This window comes from Eptatretus burgeri, chromosome 12 (assembly GCF_056783735.1).
Source record: "Eptatretus burgeri isolate ZD-2024b chromosome 12, Ebu_testis_v1, whole genome shotgun sequence".
Classification (NCBI taxonomy): Eukaryota; Metazoa; Chordata; class Myxini; order Myxiniformes; family Myxinidae; genus Eptatretus; species Eptatretus burgeri.
In genome coordinates this window covers 7,844,825-7,857,324 of record NC_140972.1, presented here as the reverse complement: position 1 = coordinate 7,857,324, position 12,500 = coordinate 7,844,825, and the positions used below count along the sequence as shown (strand labels likewise).

The 12,500-nt window shown below is 42.2% G+C and overlaps 1 protein-coding gene across 10 annotated transcripts in view; it reads right to left on the bottom strand.

Annotated features, from left to right (window-relative positions):
• The window catches only part of LOC147015035 (E3 SUMO-protein ligase PIAS2-like), a 297,048-nt gene that overhangs the window by 9,924 nt on the left and 274,624 nt on the right, over nucleotides 1-12,500 (bottom strand). For all 10 annotated transcript variants that reach the window (XR_015050202.1, XM_085849372.1, XM_085849367.1 and 7 more), the window contains one exon: nucleotides 876-1,003. Coding sequence is in view for 9 of the 10 variants with exons in the window: in XM_085849372.1 (XP_085705498.1) it covers nucleotides 876-1,003 (128 nt within the window). In the remaining variant the exon portion in view is untranslated. The remainder of the gene's footprint in view (nucleotides 1-875; nucleotides 1,004-12,500) is intronic.

Sequence of the window (12,500 nt, the reverse complement as noted above, 5' to 3'; positions counted from 1 at the left end):
TTTCCGCACATGCAATAACCTCGAGAATCTCTTAAACTAAGCTGGATTTAAAATTTTAAGCTCCATAATAGAACTCAGAAGCAGTTCCGACTCAAAAACAAACAAACAAACAAGTGTTCATTTGTCCAATTAAGACATATTTGATATTTTGGGCGTCTCCGGGAGGGTGTGTGTTTATGACGGTTCGTAATCTCCGCACATATCTGGACGATGGTTATGTTCGGATGGACCTTCCCCTCACGCTGCCATCCCTTGCCCTCTCTTCATGCTGCCTTCCCTTGCCCCCACCATACTCGCTCCCCCCTCCTTCCCCTCATGCTACCCTCCATCCTCCCTCCCTTAATATTCCCATCAGCAAAGCAACATGTTGTATTTGCCAGTCTAAAATATAATTGGTGCTTCATTCCCCCTCCGAAACAATTATAGATCTGTAACCTGACAAATCCTGCCAAACACATTATTTGAACAGGGGAAATTGATAGATAGAGCCATACGAAAAAGAAGAAAGCTAAATAGGCAGAAAGGATGAGACATGTGGTGTCTCTGGTGGAAATGAGATGCAGGCTGGATGGATCAAATCACCATTTCAACAAGCAAACATCCTCACAATTGTCAAACAACACCTGTTACATTTACAAAATAGTTACAAGGAACTAGAGCTACAACCATGGAATCTATACATTAATACCACAGAACAAGATTAATTTATTTTACATGTCTCCGTATGCCTTTTACAACCAATGTCCAAAATCTTAAACTCCTCTACCCTCCATTTTTACCTTCCCATTATTTCTTCATGCTAGAATCCAGCACCCCACAATGTACATTCACATGTTGAAAGCCTCAAAGCATATATACAACTTCTGCACACTTACCCTGAAGGTCAGGCAAGGCTGACATGTGCGGATGAGAAAATGTCCCCTGGTACTCAGCAAGTCCTGGAATTCGAAAGCCACTTTCCAGGCCTCTCACGGTGTTTACACTTTGGTGAAGATTCACAATTCTAGAGGGGAACAAAAACCCTCGCATTGGGTTTGTACAGAAGCCAGTGTTGTGTTTCAAAGTGCAAGGAACATTGATGCTGTGGCAGTAGGGAATTTGCATCAGCATCTCAACTACTTTGCCACAAGTATCGAGCAAGTGCAGGGAGATGATTCATCCAGAAAAAGGGACTGATGACGTTACAATGGGTCTGCCCAGACTACTAAAATTTAGTTCTTAACTGTCGTGTGATCAAGTGAGCCATAAGCTTCGCAATGACTGAATTGTTTTGATTTTTTTGTAAATAGGAAAACGGAGTGTGCAGGAAGCCTAAATTTATGAAGTTTAACCGGACAGGAGTTACTGGAAGGTGGAAGAACATGTGCAGCCAAGGAGGCGGGGAAGGGGCAGAGGGCTGATAGAACAAAGGAAGCTCGACCAGAAGAAAATGCATTGCTGTAACAGCTTTTTTTCGTATTCAGCATGGCCACAGCCAGACAAAACAACACAACCAGCAGCTGGCTCAGTGCTTCCAATGCAAATGTGAATATTTATCTTCACGGTCAATTGATACAAGTCGTGTAACTTTCAGGCCAGCCAGTCCATTCCAATGAAAATATAGGAAATAAAATTAAAAGGTTTTATAGGTTTGTTGATCAGAAAAACACAGACTTTCATCTGCCCAAGTTATTTAGCTAACAACCTGTATTTCAATCTGTACAATTCACAAAAATCACATCATTATCAATGAGGGGGGGGGGGGGGGGAAAGGTAATTTTTAAAAATGAATTTTCTCTTTCTCCTGCTCCTTACCTCTGCCACCAAAGCTGGACAGAGGTTATGTTTTCACCCCTGTCTGTCTGTCTGTGAGCAGAATATCTCAAAAAGTTGTGGACAGATTCAGGCGAAACTTGATGGACAGGTTGGGTGTATGACAAGGAAGAATGAATTTCATTTTGAAGATCCAGATCTGGATCTGGATCGGAGCATTTTTTTAAGCGATTCGTCACCATTGAGAGATAGGGCTAAAACTGATAAAAAGCACGACATCTCAAAACATGATGGACGGAATCAGACAAAACTTGGTGGACAAGTGGGGGTGTGACAAGAACAAATCAATTTGATTGTGTTGAAGATCTGAATATGAGAATTTGTAAGTGATTAGTCACCATTGAGAGATGGGGCCAAAAACGATATATCGCACGACATCTCAAAAGGTTGTGGGTTATGACAAAACTTGGTGGATGAGTTGGGTAGGTTACAAGAACAAGCCCATTGGATTTTGATCAAGGTCCAGATCCAGATCCGGCCTATCAATGGGATACAAAACGTAAACTGTTCAGTCTGGTGGAGGTATGCACTCCACAGAGTGCTGTTCTAGTTTTATTCTGTCATGGCATGATCACTCTTCCACATGTTCTGTTCAGTATTTTCACTTCCACAAGCCTTGATCTTGTGTATAATTTTTTTATTTTAATACTCAGCCGTTTATCAGCTTAATGGTTCTGCTTCTTTCATGTGAATAACAAAGCTGCAGAGTAGCACCATCGGCTGTGGTGCAGCTGTGCTGCTGAAACAGTGCCCCCCTGCCGATTATGGCAGGAATTGATAACTTGTTCATGGTGCCAGCGATAACTCGCCTCGTCAACATGAAGGATATCATGGGATCTTCAACATCCACCAACTAATGCTGGCAGAAGGGAAGCCCATTTAACATCATCCAAAGGATGGCACACGCATTGAAGAAATACCATGCCTATGAAACACCAGGATGACAGTTTATAGCTGGGTCAGCATTCAAACCCAGGCGAGAGAGCTGAGAGAGCTGAGAGGCAAGTATATGCATCTCAACACCATCCATTCATCCCAAATTAAAAGTATCAATAATGCCATTCATTGGCCATCACAATGAAGAACATTTATCCTTCACCCAAGGATGCTTTCCTTAATCAAAATAAGTGGCTAATACCACCTGCAAGTCATTAACCCACCAAGATACCAGTTTATCTTGAAATACACTCCATGGCCAAAAGTATGTGGATACCTGCTTGTCCAACATCTCATTTCAAAATCATGAGCATTAATATAGAGTTGGTTCTCTCTTTGCTGCAACAACAGCCTCCATTCTTCTGGGAAAGCTTTCCACGGGATGTTGGAACATTGCTGTGGGGATGTGCTATCATTCAGCCACAAGAGCATGAGTGAGGTCGGGAACTGATGTTGCGCGATTATGTCTGGCTCGCAGTCTGCGTTCCAATTCATCCTAAAGGTGTTCGATGGGGTTGAGGTGAGGGCTCTGTGCAGGCCAGTCAAGTTCTTCCACACAGATCTCGACAAACCATTTCTGCATGGACCTCGCTTTGTGCACAGGGGCATTGTCATGCTGAAAAATGAAAAGGCCTTCCCCCAACTGTTGCCACAAAGTTGGAAGCACAGAATCATCTAGAATGTCATGGTATGCTGTACTGTTAAGATTTCCCTTCAATAGAACTAAGGGGCCAAGCCCAAACCATGAAAAACAGCCCCAGACCATTATTCCTCCTCCACCAAACTTTACAGTTAGCACGATGCATTCAGGCAGGCAGCGCTCTCCTGGCATCCAACAAACCTAGATTTGTCCATCGGACTGCCAGATGGTGAAGCGCGATTCATCATTCCGGAGAAGGCGTTTCCACTGCTCCAGAGGCCAATGGCGATGAGCTTTACCCACTCCAGCTGACGCTTGGCATTACGTATGGTGATCTTAGGCTAGTGTGAGGCTGCTCAGCCATGGAAACCTATTTCATAAAGCTTTCAACGAAAAGTAATCCAGCGGTAATGAGTGTTACAATCGACGAGATGACTTTTCCACGTTACGCGCTTCAGCACTCGGCGGTCCCATTCTGTGAGCTTGTGTGGCCTACGACTTTGCGGTTATGCTGTTGTTGCTCCTAGACGTTTCCGCTTCACAATAACAGCACTTGCAGTTGACCGGGGCAGCTCGAGCAGGACAGAAATTTGATGAACTGACTTGTTGGAAAGGTGGCATTCTACGACGGTGCCACGTTGAAAATCACTGAGCTCTTCAGTTACCGCCCATTCTACTGCCAATGTTTGTCTATGGAGATTGCATGACTGTGTGGTTGATTTTATACACCTGTCAGCAATGGGTATAGATGAAATAGCCAAATCCACGAATGAAAAGGGGTGTCTGCATACTTTTGGCCATGTGGTGTACATTTATTTCGATCCAAAATATGGAAAAGCAATAAAACATAAAAATTTGAATGGATGAGGAATAAATAGCCGGGATAGCAAACAACCATGACACATGCATCTTTTTACATAGTCATACATTCGCGTTACAATTACTACATATAGAGCAAAAAGGTGAAACGAGAAAAATATCCCACATTTTATCGTATTGAAAGCAAACATCTCCTGAACCTCAAACCAAATTTGTCAATTCCACTTTGAATGAGGACACTCGGTAGAGCACATACCTCCACCACATAATGCCTGATCCACAAGAATATATCGGGCCCAATACATTTTTGAAATATCATGCCATATATCGTTTTTGGCCCTCTCTCTCAATGGTGAAAAATCACTGAAATTAAATAATTCTCATATCCAGATCCGGATATTCAACAAAATCTAATCAATTCGTCATCACACATCACACACCCAACATGTCCACCAAGTTTCGCCTGAATAAGTCTGCAACTTTTTGTGATATTAAGCTATTTACAATTTTTGGCCCTATTGCCCAATGGTGAAGAAACACTTCAAAAATTCTAGTAGCCGGATTCGGATCTTCACCAAAATTTAATCAGTTCGTCCTTATCACACACCCAACCTGCCCACCAAATTTCATCTGGATCCGTCGACAACTTTTTGAGATATCCTGCACCCAAAGACAGACAGACAGAGAGGTGAAAACATAACCTCCTTCACCTTCGGTGATGGAGGTAATAAGGAATTACTACTAACAACACAGCAAAAGGTCTGACAGGATGGTGTGGAGGAAAGGAACTGACAAGTATGGTTGAGCAGTCTTGTCTGGGATTGATTCTAGGCCCAACTATAAACTGTTGGATTGGTGTTTCACAGACAGGGTAGACCAATCACTGAGCACAATTTCCCTGGGACGTAAAGCTCGGGCAACTGTGCAAACAGTATTGCTGGACGTAATAGATTTGAAAGTGTATTTCGATAGAATACGAGAGTTATAGCTGGCATTCCAGACAAATTCCTCAAATTCTCGTCATAAACTACAGGGAGCATCAAATCATTCATTCATTTATTCAAGCTTATTTTAAGTAGATTTGTGTCTGCCTTTCAACACATCAAGGAGCCATGAAGGCACATTTATTCCATTGAATGTCATATTTCGAAGCTCATGTCGAGTTAATCCTGAGCTTTAGTTAAAATAATTTTTGCAAGTTCTTTTTATTTTTCTTCACAGGAATGAGGTTCAGGGAAGAGCCAGGTTGAACTGAGAGTGAGTCAAACATCAAGATAATCAACAAACAGGAATGGTAGAGGAAGAGGGAGAGGGAGAGGGGAGAAAATGAAACCAAGAACCAAGATGGATGGGTATGAAAGGTCAACAGGGGTAATAAAAATCATTAGCCACAAAAGAGGATAAGAGATGCTGGCTGGTGCACTGCATGTTATGCAAAATGACCAAACACAAAAAAAAATTGTCAGAACAGTTGTACACACAATAACACAACAGAGTTTGTAAAGTAATCCGCTGGCACATCTGCAAAATCTTTGATATTCGCGTTACATAAAATTTGTGGGAACATGAACCAAAAGCAATCGCTGAAAACATTGAAGTACTCCTCACGTATGACCTAATGGTCTCATCGAGCGTGAACATCGAAAACAAAGCATTGCGACCCAATATCATAATAAGGTACAAAAAAAACAAAGAGAAGAAGGCATTGCCAATCAAGATGTTAATAGCAGTGATTTTAGACTAAACAATGCAAAAATCAAGAAAATGACCAAATACCAAGACCTCAAGCATGAAGTGAAAAGATCCTGGAAGCTGAAGAATGCCAAAGTTGTACCAGTGATAATTGGAGCTTCATGAATGATGACGAAAACCTCAGAGATATATTACAAACGATCCCTGGAAATATTACTACAAATGAACTACAGTTGGAAGCTGTCTGGGGCTCAGTGACGATCCTGACTAGAACCCTCGGCACAAAACTTTGAGAACAGAAAACTTCACAGCTTGATCCATGAATCGTGACCCCTAAACAAAATGAAAGTTGATGCTTTGAGCCCACCCTGGGAGGACTCCATTCCACATTCCACACTCTGAAACCCACATATGTAGATACCAATCAACGACACACACACACACACACACACACACACACACACACACACACACACACACACACACACACACACACACACACACACACACACACACACACACACGCTCCATTCCACTTTTTGAAAAACATATATGGAGATAACAATGAACTACCAATAACACACAAGTTATTCATGGTGCCATCACATGAATTTCATCACATCACATGAAATAACACACAAGTTAATAACACACAAATAACACACAATAACCGGTGACAAGTGCCATTGGAGTAATACAGTTTATATATATACAGACACGTGCATAAAGTAAATAAAAACGACAAACACAACAATTTACCTTGAAACAGCGTTCTTTGATAAACGATAAGATTTAAAGTGCGAAATTAGCGAAATAGCAAAAATGTATAAAGCCACAGAACACAAAATGCCAGCCTATACTGTATGCCTTCACAGCCAGAAAAAAACATAGTGAACACCTGGTCAGATGGACTTTATTGTTATTTTTTCTTTAAAGTATCAATGTCAAAGTGAGAGGTGGATTGCAAAAAGAGATCGCACAAAAAGGTGAAACAAAGAGATCGCACAAAAAGGTTAAACAAAAGGAGATATTAGTATAGATAGAATAGAACGTAAAAAAAAAATTGCACATTTTCAGTGAATAAAACACCTCCCGAGGCACCCACCGCATGGCACCGCGGGAACCAACAAAGGCGGAAACATACATCTAATCAATGTGAGATTGAAAGCACATGTACTTTTTCCAGAACGAACAACCAAGCAGCTTGGAGTGTGCTTGCCAAGTAGCTTAAGCATTCAAGAAAGCACTCCAATGAAACGGTCGAAAATAAATGGCTTGCTTGGCACACAATTGGCAATCACCGAACCGTCATGTTAAACATACACCTCCCGGAGATGCACGAAATGTCAAATATGTCCGATATGGATAAATGAACACTTTTCCAGGAGTTGGAACTGCCTGTAAGCTCGATTCTGGAGCTTAAATTTTGTAATTCTTCTTAGTTTAAGATACTTGCGGTCATCACATGTGCAGAAATGAAATAAAACAACAAATGCTGACATCTGGGTATTTATAAGCATTGCAATGTACCCAGCGATTAGTAGCTATGATGAACAGGCAATCGATAATTTGAGCGAGGAAAGTGAAAAAAAAATTATCATGAAGAAATCGTTGCGACGTGCTCCAAGTCATGGCATGGTTAAGCAGACCAAAAAAAAAACATGGCGGCTTCAGACCCCAGCGAGGTTACCCAGAAAACGCCTTAAGACCGCAGAGAGTGAGGTGGCCGAGGATCGCCTGATGAAGGATATCATCAAATAAGGCCGTTAATTATCTTCAAAAGGGGTTTTTAATTAACTCAAACACCCAATTTTCACTATTGCACTTCCTTGGAGTTTTCTTAGTATGCATGCAAAGTTTCAGGCTGCGAGGTTTAATAGTTTTGGAGTTACGGAGGAGAAACACACACACACACACACACGCGCAAATAAACACACACACACACGCGCGCAAAAAACACACACACACACACACACACACACACACACACACACACACACACACACACACACACACACACACACACACACACACACACACACACACACACACCCCAACAATAAGGGATATGTAGCGAATCCAACAGACGGAAAACCCGATAAACTTCTCTCAATGCTCTTGTTTGACCAGCTCCTGAGCCACACATTATTTTTCATAAGCCACGCACACTTTCCTATGCCACTCACACTTTTCATCAACCACGTCCACTTTCCCGAAGCTCCGCCCACTTTCCTAAGCCCTTCATAAAAAAATGACGGTAAATAGACACCCGATTTTGAAGGACTACCATTTGAAAAATAAAACCTAAATCAACAAAAATTACCCCCGTGTGGGGGTGACGGTCATCTCTATGATGTTTTTTTACTATCATAATCGATGAACCGTTGCCAGATATCTCCTAAAATGACAGACTCGATAGGTTTTGAAAATGGCGACTTTCACAACTTTCGTGACCTCGTGACCTTGACCCTAACCTCGAATCAGGGAAAAGATATGTCGTTGGGTATCACTCATCGACCTCCACCCACATACCAAATTTCATCAAGATCAGAAGTAAAAAGTTTTCTTTGTACCGGGAGGTGTTTTTGACCATCTTCCAGGTTACGTGGTGGCCAAACGGGACGGAAATTCAAAAACCTGTCTGGTTAGATACAAGATAATATTTTTTACTATCATAATCAATAAACAGTTGCCGAATATCTTGTAGAATGGCAGACTAGATAGGTTTTGAAAATGGCGATTTTTATAACTTACGTGACCTTGCCCCTGACCTTGAACCCGGACAAAAGTTATATCGTTGTGCAACACTCATCGACCTCTACCCACATACTAAGTTTCATCAAGATCGGAAAGAAAAATTGTTGACGGACGAACGTGCGGATATTTGGTCCGGCTTTATTAGGTCATCTCGGTAGAGATGACTGAAAAATCGGCTCGAGTAAAATTTTCTAAATATCTCGAAGTGTGCAATTCCAAAGTCTCGTTCCTCCGCATTCAAAACTGTAGGACAAGTATTGAAAATAGTGAACACGGTTTTTCGGCCGCTGCATAGCAACGGGTGGTTGCTCAGCAATGAAACTCAAACGCACACACTCCCAAGCCCATATGGCACCTGTTCGCCAAGTTTCATCGAAATCGGTTTGCTGGTTTGTGCTGTGGAGCCTCGCGTTGCAGAGATGCGCACGCACACGCACACACAGAAAACCCGACAATAAGGGATATCTAGCGAATCCAATATATAATATATATATATATATATATATATATATATATATATATATATATATATATATATATATATATATATATATATATATATATATATATATATATACACATATACATATATATATATATATATATATATATATATATATATATATATATACACATATACATATATATATATATATATACACATATACATATATATATATATATATATATATATATATATATATACATATATACATATATATACATATATACATACACATATATATATATACATATATATATATATATATATATATATATATATATATACATACATACATACATACATACATACATGCACACATGTACAAATACATATATAGTAATCCCCAATTTCTCGTGGGGGGGGGGTACGTTCCAAACCTCCCCGCGCTAGGTGAAAATCCGCGATGAATGGCCGCCTCCCCCTCAAAAAAAAAAAATCGACTCGTCTGGTCTGGTCGGTTTGGGAGTGATCGGGTTTGAGGTGCCTGAGATCGACTCGTCTGGTCTGGTCGGTTTGGCAGTGATTGGGTTTGAGGTGCCGCAGATCGACTCGCCTGGTCTGGTCGGTTTGGCAGTGATTGGGTTTGAGGTGCGGGAGATCGACACGTCTGGTCTGGTCGGTTTTGAGGTGCTGGGTACGAGCAATGCTCGTCCAACGGCGGCAAACCTTTTTCCTTCTCGAAGCATATCGAGCACCTTCACCTTCTCCTGGGGCGTCAGGACCTTCCTCTGGCGCTTTGGTTCCTTGCCAGAAGCCTTAGAAAGTGCAGGGCGTTTGGAAGGCATCGTGGGGCTTGGAGAAAAAATGTAGAAAATATTCTAAGTTCACAAGCGAAACTTTGTCTCGTGCGTTGTGTGACTGGTCGAGCACCACACGTTATAATTTATTGCTTAAATAATTTATTTATTATTACCGCGATGTACCGGGGGAATACGCAGAAAAATTAGTTACGTTCCAAGGGAAAACCCGCGATGAACCGGGGGAGCGATAGGTGAACCGCGAAAAAGCGGGGGTTGACTGTATGTATATATATATATATATATATATATATATATATATATATATATATATATATATATATATATATATATATATATATATATATACATATATACATATATATATATATATATATATATATATATATATATATATATATATATATATATATATATATATATATATAGTGTTACGGCTGTGGAAATTCGCAGAACACCATAAAGGTTCCTAAGTTCAGTTAGATCGATAAGTCTGTGTTCAGTTAGATTTCCCCACCGTTGTTTAATGGGATTTATTCGTGTTCACCGGGCTGTGACTGAGATCGTGTTTTTCTTTTTCAATCGTTATTTTGAACCGAAATATCTCGCCAACCATTACAACAAACCACAACGCCAACAACACAAACCACCAACTATGCCACAACGCCAACCACACTACCATCGCCACAACAACACCACCACCCTTTCCGCCTTCAAAAGGGGTCCGAGAACGCGGGCCTAAAAGAACGAGGAAAAGAAACCTCCAATGGTGCGTGTGGGTTTCTCCCGCCTTTTTTTCGCCGAGAGTGGTGTGAGAAGGGCGAGGCGGCTCGCCCGCGATTGGTGGATACGAGGAGTGAGGAGGTCGGAGTTGAGAAACGCCCCTTTTCGAGAAACTTCTCGGAAAGGCTCGAAGAAGGGTGGAGCCAAAAACGGGGAGGGGCGAAGGGCGGAGCCCCAAGTTATATAAGGCCGCACGAGACGCGAGGTCGGGTCTTTCGTGTGGTGGTTGTCAAGTCTTTGGTGGTTTCGCCGTCGGGTGGTTCATCGCTCTCCTGGCTCTTGGTCCTGTGGGGCGACCTGTTCGTTGGAGGCGTGGGACGGTAGAAAGTCCAGGCAACGCACCGGAGACGCGGACTGGAGGTGCAACTCTGCCGGCTGGGTGGCGCGAACCTGCGCGTCCGTGTGAGGAGCGCCGGAGGGAGCTCGCTAGCCACGCAAGAGGCCCGGGATCAGGCACGGCCACGCTAGCTGCCGTGGGGACGGGGCGACGCGACTCCGACCACCGAAGGGGGCAGGTAACCTGCCACGGTCTCACGGGACCCGTTCGGTCCTCCAGGTCCCCCATTATAAAGGTTAACGGATCCTGTCTGCCACTCCCATCTTTGGGGGTGGCCATTCCTCTGCGATTGAGTGAATGTTGGTGGCGCCGTGTCCGACAAGTTAGAACTGAGTAAGTGACTGTAAATAATAATCATATTCAGTAGTATTGCTTATGCTTCTCACCTGAATATTGCATGACTGCCTTGGCTGTATATACGTGTGCTTGTAATAAATGTGCTTGGTTCGAATGTATCCCGTTCGTTGTGTCTTCTTTCCCCTATTGGAAATACCATCTTGCATCGTGGAATAAATAGTGGGGTTTCAAACACCCGTTAAATAGAATCGGATCTGGCGAGGTCGGCGATAATACCCGCTCGGTTATCACTGCAGAACGGAACGGACCGCTTAAGCGGTTCGTGTCCCAAGCCGACCTGCGTCAAGGTACGGCTGCTCGGTCGGCTCCCCGCGCAGGTACTTAGGTATATCGAATTCGGCGAGTGACCCTATCTTGCGCGGGTTGACAATTGGCAAGGCCATGGTGGGGTTGAAGACCCACCCGTGACAGGGTTCCGGCATTAGCTCCGGAAAGTCACGACTGAATTGTCCGTCCGGTGGGCGACGCGGTTGCTATTAGTGGAAAGCGGCCGATCGCACGCTGGTGGGCACGAATTCGTAACAAAATATATATATATATATATATATATAAATATATATATATATATATATATATATATATATATATATATATATATATATATATATATATATATATATATATATATATATATATATATATATATATATATATATATATATATATATATATATCGCTACAAACAAACAGGACATAATAGTGACCGAAGCTTTTCGTGCTGCACTCCTCAGCGTAAAGAATCACAGCAAGTGAAGAAGGAAGTGAAGGCGTGTGCTTTTATTTATACACAGGTCTCAATATTCCCGACCATAATATCAAGAGGGAAGACATTTTTGCCGAGTTTGAACTCCTGTATGCTCAACTATCAACACATCAGGCTGTGTCAAATGAAGCAGACCAAGCGCTGAGGGCTAGACTATCGGACCTCGCACATGCGTACTGTGGAATCCCGAATGACGTCGCGGATTTTAACATGCAATGGGATGTTCTCTTGGGAAAACAAGGATTGAGGAGGAATGCTGCCATTCACATCTGCAAACCGGATAAAGGCACCGGAGTGGTAATCATGAATAAGATTGATTACATCGACAAGATGATGGACAT